The 18,984-nt window shown below is 29.8% G+C and overlaps 2 protein-coding genes and 2 long non-coding RNA genes across 4 annotated transcripts; 2 read left to right on the top strand and 2 right to left on the bottom strand.

Annotated features, from left to right (window-relative positions):
• The first annotated feature begins 286 nt into the window (after nt 1-286).
• LOC138337734 (uncharacterized) lies at nt 287-1,597 on the top strand. Its single transcript, XR_011211124.1, has 2 exons — nt 287-418; nt 808-1,597. It is a non-coding gene; the product is annotated as an uncharacterized lncRNA (long non-coding RNA).
• Nucleotides 1,598-7,501: 5,904 nt separating this feature from the next.
• Nucleotides 7,502-9,981, bottom strand: LOC101244398 (EG45-like domain containing protein). The gene is made up of 3 exons (XM_004245165.5): nt 9,581-9,981; nt 8,979-9,279; nt 7,502-7,858 (listed from the first exon to the last, which is right to left on the bottom strand). The coding sequence occupies exons 1-3, from the start codon at nt 9,699-9,701 to the stop codon at nt 7,852-7,854; spliced, it is 429 nt and encodes a 142-aa protein (XP_004245213.1). The 5' UTR covers nt 9,702-9,981; the 3' UTR covers nt 7,502-7,851.
• A 385-nt stretch (nt 9,982-10,366) lies between these two features.
• On the bottom strand, nt 10,367-18,712 carry LOC112941974 (uncharacterized). The gene is made up of 2 exons (XR_003247655.2): nt 18,542-18,712; nt 10,367-13,038 (listed from the first exon to the last, which is right to left on the bottom strand). It is a non-coding gene; the product is annotated as an uncharacterized lncRNA (long non-coding RNA).
• On the top strand, nt 15,093-17,932 carry LOC101244100 (vegetative cell wall protein gp1). The gene has a single exon (XM_004245164.5). It carries the CDS (start codon nt 16,341-16,343, stop codon nt 17,637-17,639), a length of 1,299 nt encoding a protein of 432 aa, XP_004245212.1. The 5' UTR covers nt 15,093-16,340; the 3' UTR covers nt 17,640-17,932.
• Nucleotides 18,713-18,984: the final 272 nt, after the last annotated feature.

The following is an 18,984-nucleotide window of genomic DNA, read 5'->3' as shown; positions in this document are numbered from 1 at the left end:
ATATATAGAATCTAAGCTAAGAATAATTTAATCATAAAATTTACCGCATTATCAAATCAAAAAATTCATCAGCACCACATAAAAAAGATTGGAATATCCTTTTAAATCTCTAGGATTATGATAAAATTATATTTGGTGTTGCTACAAATAAGAGGAATCACAAATTTGTGTATCTAAATTGAGATATGTTATTTTTATTATTTAGAAGGTTAAATAATCAAAAATAGTAAAAAACTTTTAAATAATATAAAAAAATTAAAACCTCCTACAAAAACTCTATCCCTCTTGTTTGCCTTTTAATTTATATATACATACTCATCATGGAAAAGTTCAATCATTCAACAACACAAGGAGAGAGGAAGAATTCTTAGTTAAGTTTGAAAATCTTTTCCAAACCCCTTAATAAGAAAAATACAAGGTACATTTTCTCTATTTTATTTAAATTCTTTCGACAAAGATTTCTACATTTTTATTGGATAAACATTTGTAAGTATGTGTATAATTATCGTTTTCCAGTATTATATTAAAATTGTGGTTGTTACATTAAATTTAACGGTAATATAGTTCTAAAATCTAAATTTACTAACATATTTTATACAAAAAAGGGACGAAAATAATTATGTTTTTATTGTTAATTTAAAACTAAATATAATGAATAATCATATGTTAATTAAAGGATTTAACTCAAATTATAGTAATATCTGGTAATGAATAGTGTTATGTGTTATATACCTGCAAAAAGTGTTGATTTTTTTTAAAAATAATTTCTCCTAATTATTTTTTTTTACTTTTTTCATGTTTAAAAAGGATTGTCGGAGGAAAAAAGAGAGAGAAGTAAGATACACCATGGAAGAAATTAAAATTACAACAACTATCACCTCAACAACAATATTGTTCATGTTCATGATCGTGATCAATATAAATATCTCAAATGTTGTAGCACGATTACCAGACGAGAAAATTGTTGTCATAACCAACAATCATACAAATTATCTTAGTGTTCGTTGTTTCTCCTTCGATGAAGATGGTGATGTTAAGCACCTAAATACCTTGAGCAGTTTCAACATTACAGTCAAAATCAGAAAGTTCTTCTCCACTTCAACAATGTTCAATTGCTCCACAAATATGGGGACATTCGTTGCGTTTAAATCCAACTACGAGTGTGCTAGTCACTCGAGGCCTTGTGAATGGAGATTTGATGAGAACTTCACGTATCGCTATAGTCCCAAGGAGGAAAAGTGGATTGCCCATGAGTACAATCCAAATTATGAGTCTCTCACTAGAGGAGGAGTCATCAAAGGATATTATGTTAATTAAATTTAACGACAAATATCTAAAGATTCAGATAGACTCAATTTAGTATGACTATCCGAATACTTTGTCAAAAATAGGTAGTATAAAATGTAATTAAAAAAGTAAAATATTTGTTGTGTGATCTTAGAAAAATAGGTGAAATTGAGGTCCTCCCACACACAATCAAAAAATTTGTAAATAATTTTGCTTCCTCCTCATTTATTTGAGACTATGCGAGCAATGTCCGGTGTGGTAATTGTTGTATCATAACACGTACTAATCAAGTTACATATTATTCGATTTATGTTATGTGTGTATTTAACGTTATCAAGTTACATACTATTGAATTTAATCTAAATACGTAGGTGTTATATATATCAATTTGGTAATTATCATAATTTATAATAATTTTTAACGTAATTTTTTCACAGCATTACGTCCCTGGTGCATCTAGGAACTTTTTGACAGCATTGCCCATGTCAAGAAGCTTGAATTAGGTCCCTGGTGCATCTAGGTTTATTCATACTCTTCAGTTCACTATCCAAAATTCATTTTTTTCCAATTTAGTAGTGACAGTGTTTAGGATATTGTGATAACCAATTTGATAAGTACTGAATAATTACATATGTGTTCCAATCTGGTTGCAAAGTGGCAGGTGATTGAAACAAGACCTGTTGGACGAAATTGACAATAAATATTTTGTAAAAACTTAGATTCATTTATACATTGATCATAAAATTCTAGGGTCATGTAATGGTTTGTTTAAAAGTCCATTTTTGTATCTCCAAACCATCCTTGAACACTAAATAAAATTTTACACGTCATTATTAAGTATGCATTATTTCCTTGTCTTGACATATTCTGGTTTATCTATGTGGTTTATAAGTACCTGTCCATACTGGAATTGGAAGGGTGGCAGCCTTCCCCATCAAGCTGAAAAAAATTCTTACATCTTGGCACAACCTTGAGGCAATCGGATTTCCCTGGAATTTGCAGTTTTCTACAGAGTTCATCGGATCTTGAGACTTTAGTGTACAAACAATCCAGAGTAAGTTCCCTTTGAACCTTTACTTTTGTTACTTCATGTAATCAAATATCAAACAACTGTTAGTGGAAGAAGACGACATTATATATCCACATATTTCTGATATCCAATACACTAGGAAAGGAATGACAAAACTCAATAAAAGGTGACCATCGTAGTATACTTCATAGATAATGCTAAAAGGTTACAAGGAGGGGGAATTCGACCGACGAGAAGATTTATTAAGTACAAATGCTTCAGAAATTTGAAAGAAGCAACACTTTATTTGGTATACCATGGATTTAACTTATGTACACTAATATAATATGTAACTCTACACTATAGGTAGAATACAAAATTGAATTGTGTGTATTTCATAGGCTAAGTTCAGGAAAAAGAACAAGACACTTTTAACTTAGTTCGTAGGTAGGTGTTGTTTGTCATAGTATTAGTCCTATTGCTGTAGTGTTTTGATTTCTATCATACTTTGTTGTTTACTGTATTTTTTTGTTGTTACTACCTCGTCGTGTTTCTTTCATTATCAACTTTTCTTATCACATCTGCTTTGAAAACAACATTTCTACCTTCACGAGGTAGAGATAAGCTCTGCATACAATCTACTTTTCTAGACCTCACATGTTGAATTTCACTAGGTATGTTATTGTTGTTTAATTCATATACATTACCAAATTACAAAATACTTAAACTCATTTGGAAAGCTTTAGGACCTAGCGAAAAAGGGCTTGTTTCATTAACAAGCTCTTTCATCATATCAATATATACACACAAAGTACTTATATTTACTTTTCTTATATCCCATGAGGTGTCCCCTTTTCTAGACAGTAATGAAGCGTCTCCAACTACCCATTTCGCAGTAAGCATTTCATAATCAAATTAACGAGCAAAAATGGGATAAAAAAGATCTTGAATTAACATCTTGTTTTGTTGTATAGATACAACAGAACTTTTAGAAAGTCAACACACTAGTTTGATGAATGTATATATTAATGTAAAAATTAATACAAAAAATATACATATTTTTATTTTTTTTAAAAAAGAATACGCGTCTCATTCATTTAAATGATCCACATCACCTTCTCTATCCCACTTTTTTATAAGCTAAATGCATGTTACTCTATGTCTCGGCTTATTGTGACATAGATGAATTTTGGACAAGTGCATTTAAATTTTGTTAGGATCATTTAATATTTTAAATTGTTATCTATTGTAATTTATGATAGTAATTTGTATGTGATATTTACACTATATATTATTTTAATTTATATGGTATAAGTGAAATTTCAAGAATCGATTAATTTTTAAAAAATATTCGAAGAAGTTGTTAATATTGAGATTTATAATATATTTTAATATTATTTTCACTTAAGATAATATGTATTATTTTCTATTCCAAGAGTCAACCATATTTCTGATGTGTTTTTAAATATAAAGTCGTGATGGATATTTTGTTCCTATAATTTTCAAATATATAAAAGAATAATAAATAAATAAATAAAACGGAAATATCACAAAAATGACCAAATTGCCCTTATAAGAAGTCAACCCTCTCATAACTAACACAGTGTGTATATCCAACCCAATTCAAATTTGGAAAAAATACTTGGATAGGTTCCTTTTAATAAATCAATCAATACTTTATATTATATGTGAACAATAAATTATTTTTTATAATATGAATTGAAAGTGTACATTATAAATGCATAAAAAATGATCAAGTGAAAAAAATATTATTAATATAAATGATAAACATTTTTAATTTATAGTATATTTATGTAAATTCCATTTAAATTTTACCCTCACTTCATTTCTCTCAATCAGCCATAAACCAAATCCCTAACCCCCAAATTAATTCTTCTCCTATATCCACTCTAAAAAAAAAACTATAACAAGTGAATGTAGGAAATATAATTTAAAAGAAGTTTGAATAAGCCGCACCAAATTTAGAAATGTTTAAATATTCAATCTTAAATTTTTAAACTAATGGAATCGGCCAAATCGAAGGCGGTTAATCTTATTGTTCTTATTTATACTATATTCTTCAAAAAGTGACTCTTCAAACTATTGCACAAATTGGTGTATCGTTAAGGCTGCTATATTAGTTTAGGAAGTCAAATAAAATTTGCTCTTTTTTTTTTTTTTTGTAAAACCATCATTCACCTAATCAGCAAATGTTTTCAAATAAAACACAACAATCTAATATTTTTTTCAAATAAATTGAGCGAATACTATTATTAGGTGTAGGCAACAACTTGCATTGTTTTCTATCGATGCACGTTTACCTTTATAGTTTAACTAGTATATGGACACGTGTGTTGCATGTTCACTTCATAACGATGAATAAAATGATAAACAATTTAACTTTTAAAAAAATGTTTGTAATGTATAATTAACTTGAAGAATTTTTTTTACATTTAGTCCTCCCTTTATTATAATTTTGATATTGAAATTATATATTTGTTTTAAAAGATAAAATAAAGTAGCAAAAACAAAAATGGAGACACACTATCTTATGATTAACTTTCTTAAAATGTCTTTTTTGTCTCATAAAAATGTTGAAATTAAATTAATATTTATACATATCAAGAAGATAAAATGTTTGACATTAATTCGTAAAAGATGAAATTCTCCTTCTCATTAAGTAGAATGAAATTAAGCAATTAAAATTTATAAATAAAAAGCTTATTAGAAGAAAATAACTAAGATTTAAAGTGCAATGATTGGTATTTAAATTATGTAATTATACAAATAAAATATTAATATTTAATTAAATAAATCAGATTTTAATTTAATGGAGAGTCAAAATGACAATATTAGTATTCTTACAATTAAAAATTTGTTGAAATATATTTACATTTTTTTGTTAAAAAAATAATAGGAGCAATATTTCGTCAAAGGATAAAAGATCTTCTAACTTCTTAAGCATTTTGGTGTATCATTTTTTCGACTTTGGAATTTGGATCTCATGATAATTTTAATGAAAATTGTCGAAAAACTATAGATTTTATCCACAAGCACATGTAAGAATGATTCTTTACAAATATTTAAAATTTAAAATGCAAAAATATAATTAGTAATATTTGAAATTAGAATATCTTGTAAGCATTAATTGTTCTGCATGTCTTATACACTATTTTTATTATTGTATTTGTCTCATTTTCTATAGCAAAAAATACACCCTTTAATCAAATATATTCTTAAAACAAAATTACAAATACAAAGAAAAAGTATCATATATAGGAGTAAGTTTAGCATAACGCAATCAACGAAAAATAGAAAAATGCTAAGACAGTCTTTTTTTTTGTTTTTTCTTGATAATGCAAATTGAAACAAAGTTATAGTAATAAACATTCAACTTTTGACCATGAAAAATTAAAATATTTGAAAGACAAGTTAATGGAAGTGATATTCAACTACATAAATGGAGTGGTCTTACCATAGTTCTGATCTCGACAAATAAGTAAAAATAAATAAATACATCAAGCTTCGATATTTTGGTAATTAACATTCATTCCTATAATCACATTATGCCTTGTAATCTTGACACAAATCCTCTTGCCTTAAAATTTTCTTCACTTGATTAAAGCTTCTCTAGTCTTCCACACACAAAAATTGTATCACATGTAAATCTTTCTATAAAAATAATATTAAAAGATTGTATTTATAGGAAAAAATATAGCTTTGAAATATGAAGATTCACTAACAAAGTTGAAAGGTCAAGTGTTACAAAAATTAAAGATAAATATTAATTAAGAACATAAATTAATCTAGAAGATAAACCATATACATGAATCTATTTAAAGGGTAAATATTTAAAGAAGATAAATTAAATTAGATATTTTAATTAAGAATTAATCTAAAGAAGTGCAAAAGTCATTAACATTTCTATTAAAATAATATAAATTAATATTTAAATTAAATAATTAAATATTTTTATAACATTTTAATTTATAATAAGGGTAAAATCGTTATTCAACTTTAACTTTTTTGGTTCCCTTTTATAATAATATATGATGATGATAATGATATACACATTGTTTTATCAATTCTAATTTTTCAAATTATTTCATTATGAGAATTATAATTAAAAGCAATATCAATGTGCTCATTTATCAAGAAAATAATAATTCGCATTATTAAAGGGCTTAATGACTTAAATTCTATCATAATGTAATTAAAATATTAGTATTTAATTAAATAATTAATTAAATATTAATTTACTAAAAGGACAAAATAGTAATTCAACTTTATACTTTGGAGATTCCCACTTATAATAATATATGATATAGTTTCTTAACTTCATAAAATGATATTCGATAGTCAAAATTATTTCAAAATTGACTTCATTAAATTAATTGGATCAACTTTTCCAACTTCCAACATATTGAGTCATTGACTAACATTCTTACCCGCAGAATAAAATGAGATATTTTAAAATTAATTATGTGATAAAATTTATATGTATTTGTTGACAGTATAAATGACTTCATTAATTAAATTTATTTCTAAAATATTTCATTTTATCACATTCAACTTGAAATTATTTTATTCCATCAGTTACGTTATATAAATTTAATCTAGGAATAACTCTAAGACTGTTAATATTAAGATAATTATGTAGTTCATGTATCAAATGGTCCCTTAAGATGAATACACCAAGCATTTAGTATAAGAATTATTCTCCCATTCACATTTATTTTTTTAATGGATTTAGCAAACTCCTTATACTATGATACTCATACTAGTTACTAAATACTTCTTATATTTTTAATTTTTTGTCCACTTTTAAATTACCATATCCATTAAGGGTATAATTATTAACATGGTCAGTTTATCATTTTAATCTTATGTAACTATGAAGTTGATGAATTAAAAAATTATTTTTTTCAAAAGTTTTATCTTTTTTAGAGTAATTAATCACGGGTATAATACGAATTTTTTTATTCTATCTTAATTTGTCAAAATTAATAAGTAATTACGAAATATTTTAAAAGAAAAAGTGAACAAGTAAATAGAGATAAAAGGGAATAGTAATCTTTTAGAGACTTTGAACATTGTTTTGGAATAATAGTTAATCCTAAGAATTAAACATTATTTTTTTTTGTCCTTTTCTAGACATGCTAAAGTGAACATATACAAATTTGTTTCAAATATAATGGATGCTAATTAATATACAATCGATTCATTAAATGATAACCCAGGTACGTAAAAAGTCCAAGCTCAACATATTGTTGCCTTTGGTACATATCCACTAATTATTTGCAAATAATGAAATATAATACTTACAAATCAAATGATCGTTTTTCGTATTTTGCTTCTCAATTCTAATTTTTAAAAAAATTAAGGGCTATTTCAAGTGAAATGGTGATTTACTTACAAAATTTCGAAATAAAATTAACGTCTAAGTAGAATATTTTTTTCCCCTTCCAGATGCTCCTTTTCAACTTCAACCAAATATCATCCAAAAACGGTGCGTCAACATCGATAATACTAGCTTCTTTTTTTTTCTTTTTCTTCTAGACCCTGCAGTAACAAAGAGTTCGTAGTCAAATGTTTAAATTAGAACATTTTAATTTATGAAATGTTGTTCAAAATTTGAAATGCAAAATTTTCTTAAAAGGATTATTTATATAGGATTTGTATTCCTTAAATACCCTTTCAAACACATTTCCATCTTTTTCATAGTTGGGACCCTTTATTAGTTGTGGACTTGACAGGGTCAATATTATGTACAACTTGAAATCAAAATTGAGGGGTAGCAGTAGTGCCACTGTAATTGCTATAGGTGTAGGTTCCATGTATCAATCACTTCAATTTATAGCTATTAGTAATTTGAATGATTTGATGTAACACTCGATCGCGATATAATTAAAGTATTAATCATCGAACAACATAGGTTGAGATTTCTTCGCGCTACTTAAATTTAATCAAAGTTTTTGTAGTGTTTCAATTTGTTTGTTTACTTTCATTTAAAGTTTTTGTTGTGTTTTGATTTGATTATTTACTTTCATTTAAGATCATAAAATTAACATACATTTTATATATTTTATTTTTCAAGATAGAAGTATTAAAAATTATTTATGAACTTGATATAATTAAATGATTAGCTTTCATCTCTGAATTATTAATCGCCTTAAAAAAGAAGTTCTTTTACTTGATTAACTAAACTTAGATACGCCTTTATCATTACATGACGTATCAAATGGTCTCAAACTTTATTAGAAACATGAGACTCTTAATAAAAAGACGAGGAAAGTGTTAGAAACATCTCTAAAGTTGACGAGAATCTAGGGGTGTGTTTCATTCATGTCGCAAGAACGAGACTAGGTTTAAGTATAGTTAGTAGTTCATGAATGAAACTAATAATTCACGTCTAATTTAGAGGTGTTTTCAACACTTCTCTATGTTTAAATTAAAAATTAGACAACCAAATCGAAAAGCAGAAAGTACTCCTCACATGTGCACTAGTCACGTTAAAGTTGTCGTTTACTTTATCTCTTTCCAATAATTTTAGTAGTAGTAGTAATAATTTACTTCGTTTAGCACATGTAATCAAACTTAGTTTAGTTGAAAAAGATTTTAAATGATGATTTGAGAAATTAACTCGTGAAACAGGATGAAGGAAGGATGAAGGATTACTTACTGTCGAAAATCGATGTTAAGAGAAGGGGCGTTTGAATCAGCAATTGCAGCAAGAGCAGCATTAGAAAGGACCATAGTGGTTCCTTGTCTTGTTGGTGTTGAAGTTAAATTTTGTGCGCGGTCAATGATTTTGATCTGTATAGTTTCTCCTGGCTTACAAGCTTTAGGCAAAACAGAGCTAATGCAACTTATCAAATATTGTCTTCCACAGGCAGCTCCATCATCCCAAATCCCTTCACTAGCTGCTGCAAAGAAGTTGCTTGATGGAAATTGTGTTGAATCACTCCCAAAACATGCACTCGCTGCGTTTAGTACAACGAGATATATAACATTCAGAATGAAATGTATAAGCTTGTAGCTCGATGCACTAAGATTCTGCTATAAGTTGATTATGTAGCTTATGTTGCAATTGAATCTATGACTAGCTCTTCTAGTCACGGGATCCAAGAAACTAGATCGGTCACATTGGATCTATTGTGCATAGCCTTACTATTTTTTCACAGCTTGAATCTACGACTAGCTCTTCTAGTCATGAATGATAAGATGACAACTCTTACTATTATTAAAATGAAACATATAATTAAACAATGAAGATTAACTTACGTGTGTATGGTGGGCTATATTGGCTTGCTGTTCCCAAATCAGCTTGAGATGCATAAAAGATTTGACAGAATATTAAGAAGGAGGAAAGACATTGTAGAAGAAGAGATAAAGGGCTTGACATCCTTAATAATTACCAATATTATTAGGATTATTATTGGTTGTCTTTTCACTTATAGGTGAAAAAGAAAAGAATTAATTAAAAAAAATGAGGGTCTTTCATGAAAAAATATATAGTATTCTCGAATCTTTATTATTCAAAGTCAACGATATTTGATATTAGTTATATCTAATTTTGATTGGAAGGAAGCTTCTCTTTCCTTATTTAATTTCTCAACTGTCTGCTGTTTTATAGAATTTGAAACCTTCTAAGTGTTCTTTATTGATGAGAAGGATAACAACAATTTGGTAATGGATAGTCAAACTTTCATTTATTTCTCGTCTAGAATGGAAAGTCCGTGCTAAACACGTCCAACATGTTAAATTTTGATTAAAAAATATCTATATATATATATATATATATATATATATATATATATGCAAAAGAAGTATCATAATGGAAGTCATACCATTTAGAGCAGACACAAACATTTAGGAAAATCTATATAGCTTATTAGTTAATAGACTGTATTCCCATCTTGTTAGTGAGAATTTGATTATTTATAACGTAATCCCTTCCCTATTTGCCTTTTCCCAACTTTCAAAATTTTTTTAAAGAAAAAATAATTATTTTAGGGACATCATGGTATTTAAGCACTTTGGGCTAAGGAGTAAAAATTTCATGTTAGCAAAAAAAATAATTCACGTTTGCCCTTTTTGTCTTAGAAATATACCATCGAGATGAGTAGTAAAAATATCTTTTACTCTCATTTTAAGGAGTAAAATATTAGTCCTATATATAGAAGAGATCTCTATATAGAGTAGCTTGTCCAATGACCAGCAATATATGTTTACTATTATATCCATCTTAAAATACAATTTCCGACTAAATTGTTTAGACTTTTCAAATATTTTATCATATTCATATCGGATCTTAAAAAAATACTTTTTTTAGAATACGACACATACCCGACCCATTGACATTTTTAATTAGTCTAAGCAACATATATAAGACCTTTTGAGGTTTCAACTCAACACCTTCCACCATCTCCAAATGTAAAAGGAGGTAGTATTAGTGTTTCCCTTAGTCTTCACATTTACAACACAATGAACATTAGAACTGAATGTAATATTATATATTGGCGGGGAACTGAGAAATAAAATTTTGTTAGAAGAATCTTCACTCAGCTTACATGATGCAAATATACTGAATTCTCGAGAAAGGAAAGAGGTATGACATCCACAATTTCCACAAACATGAACATAGGATATTTCTTTCCAAATGCATATCAAAATTAGATATAATTTCAGGTGTGCATGTACAAATGTAGGTGACAAACAAAATAACATTATTTATACAGCAGAGCAGATGAGAGCAACTAAGAATCAAGATTGTTATCTGTAAACTGCCACTAACAAATTACAATTGTGTTAATTGCATTACTTCTCTATCTTATTTTGATGCATCAGTACATCTTTCAGTCTAATGTATATATAAGAAATGATGTAACAATGGTTTTCGTGCTTGTCATCAGCAGAAATTTAATCTATAGTTGTAAAATAAATTTCAGATTCCTAAACTCTGTTGGAAGAGAAAAAGATGAGCTTTAACTTAAGGTGTCTATAAATACCAAAAAAAAAATTTATATTAACTCAAAGTATGAAAATCTATAAGATGATTCAGCTGCTCTTCTCTTGGATTTCCTGATCACTATGGTGTAATCAGAGAGGTTAGTTCTCAATCTTTCGCAATCCTGTTTATGCAGTCTTTGCAATTCAGCGCAACCTAAATATGCCTCTTGAGTGTAGAAATCAGTGAGATGTGGTAGACTTTGAAGCCTCAAAAGTAGTTAGTCTTGGGAGAGTTATGCTTTTCTGGTACTCCATTTTCATCTGTGTGACCACCTATCACTTTCTCCAAACCACTGCAATCTTCTAGCCATAGTTCTTCCAAATGACAAAGGTAATCACAAACGGCGTAAGGGAAGATATACCTGAGGTTTTCACATTGTGAAACTTTAACAACTTCTAGCCTGTGGCTGTGGAACATAACTAATTCACTAGGACCCTTTCATAGGCTTGTTAGTTGAGAAAGATTCTGCAGTGTCATTCTCTTCAGCTTCCTTAATTGTCCACCTTGGAATGTGATGCCGTAAAATCCAAACACAGCATTGATTGAGGTTCCTGTTACCTTAATTTCTTCAAGATTTGGCATTCTTTGAATTAAATTAGGAGGAAGGAGTGAATCTTTCAAATTAGGACACTCTCCGACCTCCAGAGTCCTGATTTTTTGTAAACATCCAGGTAGTAACTCCTCGACACAGATGCCTTGGGTTTTTTGCATGTGGTGAATGTTCAGCTTCTCTAGTTGAGGGAACACTGGTTGATTTGGTAATTCATTTCCCAACTTTATCAATTGGGCAATGTCAGCGCACTGGTCGTCTACATAAAGAGATTTCACTCCATCAAAATTTCCATGGTGGTATTCTTGCAGAATAATGCTCAAATTCCCAATCTGCAAAGCAACCTTGCTATATATTACTTGTGTCTTTTAACTTGGCCAAGTACAACTCTTCTGTTTGTGTTCAAAATTCTTCTATAGGGCATCGGATAAAATGATAAGAAATACTTGGCCTTTTTAAGTTGTTTTTATCGAGCCTTATAGTGTGTACTTTGACTTTTTCAATTTTATCCCCGTCTTTTACTAGTAATTTTTATAGTTCACAAAATGCATGGGACTTTAAAATACTTTTAGTATGTGGCTAAAATATTACTGGAGCAAGAACTTAGTGCGAGTTCCAGATGAATTCTTCCAAGGTATATATGAGAGCTCTAAAAGTGTTGGATTCGAGTCCTTACCCTCCTCAACTCAGCACTTGTCACTTCTTCGCCTACTCTCTTTCGCTAATTGCAGATTCCTAAAATATGTATCTACACTTGAAATTTTAAACTTTAAGAATGTCGGGGATCACATTATTGCCTGAAATGTCTCACCTGGTGTAATATCTAAAGGAAGTTCATGCAAAACACACCTCAATAGAAGGTAGGCCTCACAGTCCAAGGTCAAGGTGGAAAATTAAAGAGATTGGTACTGGAAAATAACTAGACTATGGAAGGGAAATAGTTATATACCACAGGCTTGAAGTAGTCAAAGTGTCACGATTCAAGTATAGCGTTTGTGATTTCCTCTGTCATCTACAAGTACACTATGGTTGGAAGATTGCAGACGTTTGGAGCAACTGATGGGTGATCACAGAGATGAAAATGGAGTTCAAGAAGCACCCGAAGACTAAGAGATTTGGTGGTTGGAAATCTCCCATGTCCTACTGATTTCTACATACAAGAAGCATCTTTTCGCTGCCCTGAATTGAAAAGGAACAAACCTTTCTGATTACCATAGTGATCAGGAAATCCAACTAATTCCATATCAGAATCAACTGAAGAACATTTTGAAATTCAGATGTTTAAAATTATGCAACAACAGTTAAGGTGCATAATTTTGAAGAGCATCATCATATACATTTCTTATGTTATTGTTATAATATCAAGTGTAAATTAACAAATTGCTTTCCTTAATTCCAACTTCCAACGTTTCTGCAACTGATACAACTTTTAAAGATGTAATATGGGGGTTCATTAAAATTGGTTGTTTTGGTTCGCGATATATAATTGAGTTACATTATATTATTTGGTGCGCGATATAATGCGCTGAAATGATAAACTTGACACAAGATTAGACACAAGAAAGAGGTGAATTGGCTCTTGAAATTAACTTAAGTATTCCAACAAGATGAAACATCTACATAAACTATGTTCCAAACTAGTTACTTTAACTTGGCTCTTCAAAATACCAAAGAGCTTCCTAATTTTCTTGTGCGAAGATATGGCTATTTTTTTTCACTGATTCAATTAAAATACACGTGGGAATAGTTATACTTTCTGCAGAAAATTTTAGTAAGAAAATAATGATTTTTTTGGTAGTATCCTTAGGTTGAAAAAAAACAACTGACAAGTGACTACCATTCATTGCTAAGCAATTGACAAAATTTGTTTATGAAAAAATAGAGATAAATGTCAAAAACATATCTAAATTATTCACTTTTTTTTAGTTTTATATCTAAACTATTGAAAATATGAGTGCACTCTCTCTTTTATATGAAAAAACTGACACATGACATTTTATATATATAAAATATTTTATCTAGATAAAAAATTAAATAATGAAAAATTAATATTAATTAAAAATTAAAGATTACTACCCATATAAAAAATTAAATTATTTTTCTTATTTCACTCCACCACCTCCTCCACGTACCCCCTCCCCCGCAACAGCCCATTCTTTTCTTTAAAAAAATCATTTATAAAATATTTTTAAAAATATCATATTTCATCCTCCCCCTCCCCCGATAAGAATTGATATTATTTTATTTAAAAAAATCTACCCCATCCTATATAATTTTTCGCTCTTAATTTTTAATTTTTTTTATGTTTTTCTTATTTTATGTTAGATATGCACGTGCATATATTTTTAGAAAAAAAATTCTACTAGCGTACCGAATATTACATAAACAACTAAAATAATATAAAAAGTCTTGTGGCGGCAAGTAAAAAATATTTTTGATATGTATATCTAAACACTGGAAAAAAAATTGAAAGCGGAGGATTAAGTGGGATGAGTAGAATCATATTTTTAAGAAAATAAAATAATATCTAAATTCGTATTTGATGAGGAGGGAGGAGATGAAGTAAAAATGAAATACTTTTATAAAAGAAATTTAAACAAAATAAAAAACTTTAAAAAATGGTGTGGGGTAAAAAAATATTTTACATTTTATTTTATGAAGAAAATATTATTTTTTATAATAGTTTTTAAATTTTTAATTTTAACTAATACTAATAATTAATTTATTTATCGTCAAGATTGAATATTTTGTCCATGTAAAGTATGATGTAGAAATTCTTTAAAATAAAAGAGAGAGAATGTCATAAAAGAGAGAGGTGTGTTTCTCAAACTAAAAAGTGATAAATTAGGTATAAAACTCAAACTTTCAATAATTTGGGTATAAAACTGGAAAAAAAATATAATTTAAGTGTGTTTTTAATACTTATGTCAAAAAAATAAAAAAAAGAATTTTATTTTTTGGTCAGATTACATTAGTTAATGTAAAGATGTCAACTCACTTGTAAATGATTCATGACATCCAATTTGATTATATTTGTTTTCACTTTTCGAACATTAAGAGAATCTTGTCCTGGTCAATTAACACTCTCAACTTTTATTATTCTCTTTATTTATAGTACCTCATACATTAGCAGCCGCAAATTCAGTATTACTTCTGTTTTTAAAAAAAATTCTTAAATAGGGCATTGGGTCAGATAATAATAAGAAATACTTGGCCTTTTAAGTTTTTTTTTTTTTTTTTTTTTTAATTATAAACAAGAAATGGAATAAATATAAAACCAGGAAAAGGTGAATATCAGATAGGCAATGTCGATATCACCTCCTATTTTGCATATAATCTGTAGCATCCTATAGTGTACACTTTCTCTTTTTCACTTTGATGTGTCACTCTTTTTTCTTTTTTAATTTTTATAGATCACAAAAATGTTATAATATATTTAACACCTATTTTCCTTTGTTAGTTCGATCCTGGAATTTCTTTATTTTTGAATTTCCAAAATATAAGTTTGTGACTTGTTCTAATTGATATTATTGATATTAGAGGGAATGGGTCTGTTATCTTGAGATAAAGATGGTTTTACTTCATCATATATTTATTCTAATATTCAGAACACAAAATAGATTAAGAAATATTTGAACTATGATCGATTCGTACTTATTATTCAAACTCTATCCGGGCACAAGCTCTATGTGTCTAAATATTCTTTTCTCTTTTAAGCCTTGTGCCAAATCTAACTCTAGTATATATAAAATAAAACAATGAGTATTATATTAATACATCATTTCCTCTATATATGAATGGTAATGAATGGAACGAATCACAAATAGCACTTTTTAAAATAATGCATACCAATAAGTATTGGATTTTTTCAAACAGAGAATAAGTTGAAAGATCTGTTTATGTGCTTTAAAATATTCATGTACCGCTCAAACTATTCCCAGAATTGCAACTGTACGACAATAACTCATGGTTGTGATCATTTTTGTTTGTTTTTTTTAACTATAGTAGTTGCTGCGATTATCACCTTTAATTTGTATTTGGAGGGCATAGATGCCAATCAGTGTCTTTTATTATTGGAAAACAGCTCTAAAAACAACTAACAAATTGATGGAAGCTGGAGTTGAAATGCAGTGAATTTCACTCATATTTCACTTTTACTATAAGGTGGCCCCCTAGCTAATTTGCTATTATGCTTTTTGTTTATATATGAGAATTGCTTGGTGATGTTTTGCATCTGATGCTTGCTTATTACTTTTGTGAAATGAAAATTTATGTCTCTTGTGAATCTGATGCCTTTCTTTCCCTTTCATCTTCTTCTGTTGTTTAAATGTCTATTGGAAGACTTACACCACTTCTCTGAGGACTATAAATAAGACTAACATATTTGAGTTATTTCATTGTGGAACAATTTGGCTGAGTTTTAGTTTTTTTCCACAAGTAGTAATAATTATATTTCAAGACTTTTACTATACTATCTATCAATGGCTAGCCAACAACCACCTCGTCCATTGTTCCGTTTTGCTTCCATGGTTCGTCCGGCTGCACAACCTCCTCCAGCTTCTGCTCCACCAGCACCATCCCCACAACCGATGTTTCGACCTACCACCCCATTTAGGCCTGCCTCACCAGCAGTTACTGCTCCACAGCCCCCTCAACCTCCAGTACCTACTGCTGCTACTCCTGTTGCAGTAGTTACTGCACCACCGCAACCACAAGCGCCAGCCCCAGGTAGCCCCATTTCACCACAGAGGCGTCAACCTGCTGAGGTAACTTCACCACCAAGATCACCTGTAGCTCCTCCTCCTCAATCTGTTGTTTCGCCACCAAAGGCTCCTTCACCACGTTCTCCAGTAGCAGCACAACCACGAAGTGCTGCCACTGAGGTCCCTAAATCTCCTGTCATTAGAGCCTCTCCTGTCATTAGAACCACCACGTCAGTGCCACAATCTCCAGTCAAGCCATTAGCTTCTAATGTAACAACAGAGAGCGCTCCAACTACTACTCCGTATGCTTCATCTCGGCCATCTCCAAAAACAAAATCGACAGATTCTATCCAAACTCTCATAAATCAATCATCACCATCGAAAGCCCCCCCACCATCTCAAAATGTCTTCCAGCCTAATTTAGTGAAATCCCAGACTTACTCTCCTCAAACTAAGCCTGCAGTTTCTCACCCTCCATCCCCACTAAAGCTTCCCCCATCTCAACTTGAACTCGAGTCCAAGATTCCTTCACAGGTTGATCAGAAAACTGTTGTTGTCCAAGAAACCACGAGGGCTAATACTAACGGTCATCATCATCATCATGTCCAGCAGACTGCTAGAAATGGAAACACAATGGAAAATGGGAAACAAGAATTAGTTAAAAAAGAAAAAGGGGTTCATCAGAAGAAGAAGGTGTCTAATTCTAATGCTGCAGATGACTTTGGAACAAGTGTTCTAACACTAGCTGGTGAAAACAAGGGAGCCATTATGGAGTTAAGCCCTTCAAGGAAGACATACAGCCCCCGGAGCCTTCAAAATAAAGGAAGTCCAAAGTCTTGGAGTAGTGAGGATGATGGAGAGAAATCAGGGAGCGAAAGTGGAAGGAAGGGAGATAAAATGCAAAATAAGTCCCTTCCTATGACCGCATTCATGAACAGCAACGTCCAAGGTATCAACAACTCCATTCTCCACAATGCTTCTTGCACTCACCATGATCCTGGTGTCCACCTTGTTTTTTCAAGAAAGACAAATGGTAGTAATGGACTCCACATGATCAAGGGCAGCCAAAAGAGCTAAAATCATAGTCAAAGAATCTGTTTTTTTTCATAGAGGGTCGTTTATTTCTTTTAATATTTGAGAGAATAAATTGAGTGGTACGAAAAAGGACAGGGATTCTGATTCTTCATGCACAAGGACCATCCTTGCCTTTGGTAGGACAGAATCTCTCTATGCACAATAAAGCTTTTTCTTATGTATTGAGCATCTTCTATTCTATATAATTTGTAAGTCTAATACAGAATTTGTAATGTCTTTTATCATTATAAATGTATTTTGTAAAATATTGAATATCATGTCTGAGTTTGGTTTTAGTATAGTTGCCATCAGTTTTTTTTTATCAACATTACTACGAATGATCGATGGAGAAGAGTTGTTCAGATGCCTATTCTGTTCATAACATATTCGAATCGTATTTGGTTCACTGAAACAGAATTACTTCTATCAAAAGCAGCTGTTTTGATTCCTAAGTTTGGGACCATTTGACATGGCCAAATACATATAAATAAAAGGGTTTTTCACTACAACATTCTCTCGAATACTACCACAATAGCCTATCAATCACTAAAATGTACAAAAACCTTGAATATTAAGGTTCAAATGGGCAATTCATCCAATTTGTCTAAGTGTTAATACAGCTGAAAGTATGCACAAGACACAAGTTATGGTGATTAATGAGATATGGGCAATCGTCCTACCCTAGAGCTAGCGTTTTGGGATATGAGTTAGTTTAAAACCTAATTTCACGTGGTATCAGAGCTGGACCCGTTTTCTCCCTAATTTCACATAGTTAAAAGGTGCACGCAAACATTACAAAAACTATATACCATTAAGCATGAAGATGATCAAAGCCCGTTGCTTTATGGACAAATGTTCATGTAAGATAAAAATAACCAATTCGTGAAGAAGAGTCCAATTATTACCTCTGCAAAAAGTTGAAGGGTGTGGAGTGGGGGAAACGGTGACTGGCCGCCGGCAGGCAATTGATTTTTGGGGCTTGGGCTGCTACGAAGAAAGGGCTAAAGAATCAAGAATGGGCCTAATAGTGCATTTTTGGTTAAATTTTGAGGAGCAACTTTCACGCAAACACAAATCTCATATTTATATGTTATTATAGTAATCTCATATTTATATGTTATAATATAATAAATATAATTTGCATAAATGTGCTCTATAATAAATTTTGTGTTTGTTATATCTATTTCGCTATATATATATATAAAAAAATAATTGTATAATCTGTTTTCGTATACATATATAAAGAATCAATTGTATAATATATGTTTATACAAAGTGAAAAAGACAAAAGAAAATTAGGTATTTGTATAATCATAAGTGTATAAGTTAAAATATATGTATTTATATT

Source organism: Solanum lycopersicum, chromosome 8, assembly GCF_036512215.1.
Source record: "Solanum lycopersicum chromosome 8, SLM_r2.1".
Lineage (NCBI taxonomy): Eukaryota > Viridiplantae > Streptophyta > Magnoliopsida > Solanales > Solanaceae > Solanum > Solanum lycopersicum.
The sequence above is the reverse complement of the archived record's forward strand: the minus strand, read 5'-3'. Positions and strand labels throughout refer to the sequence as shown.

Coding starts and splice junctions, on each gene's coding strand:
- LOC101244398 (XM_004245165.5), bottom strand. CDS start 9,701: ATGTCAAGCCCTTTATCTCTTCTTCTACAATGTCTTTCCTCCTTCTTA. Junction 9,280..9,580: donor ATATAGCCCACCATACACAC/GTAAGTTAATCT, acceptor TACTAAACGCAG/CGAGTGCATGTTTTGGGAGT.
- LOC101244100 (XM_004245164.5), top strand. CDS start 16,341: ATGGCTAGCCAACAACCACCTCGTCCATTGTTCCGTTTTGCTTCCATG.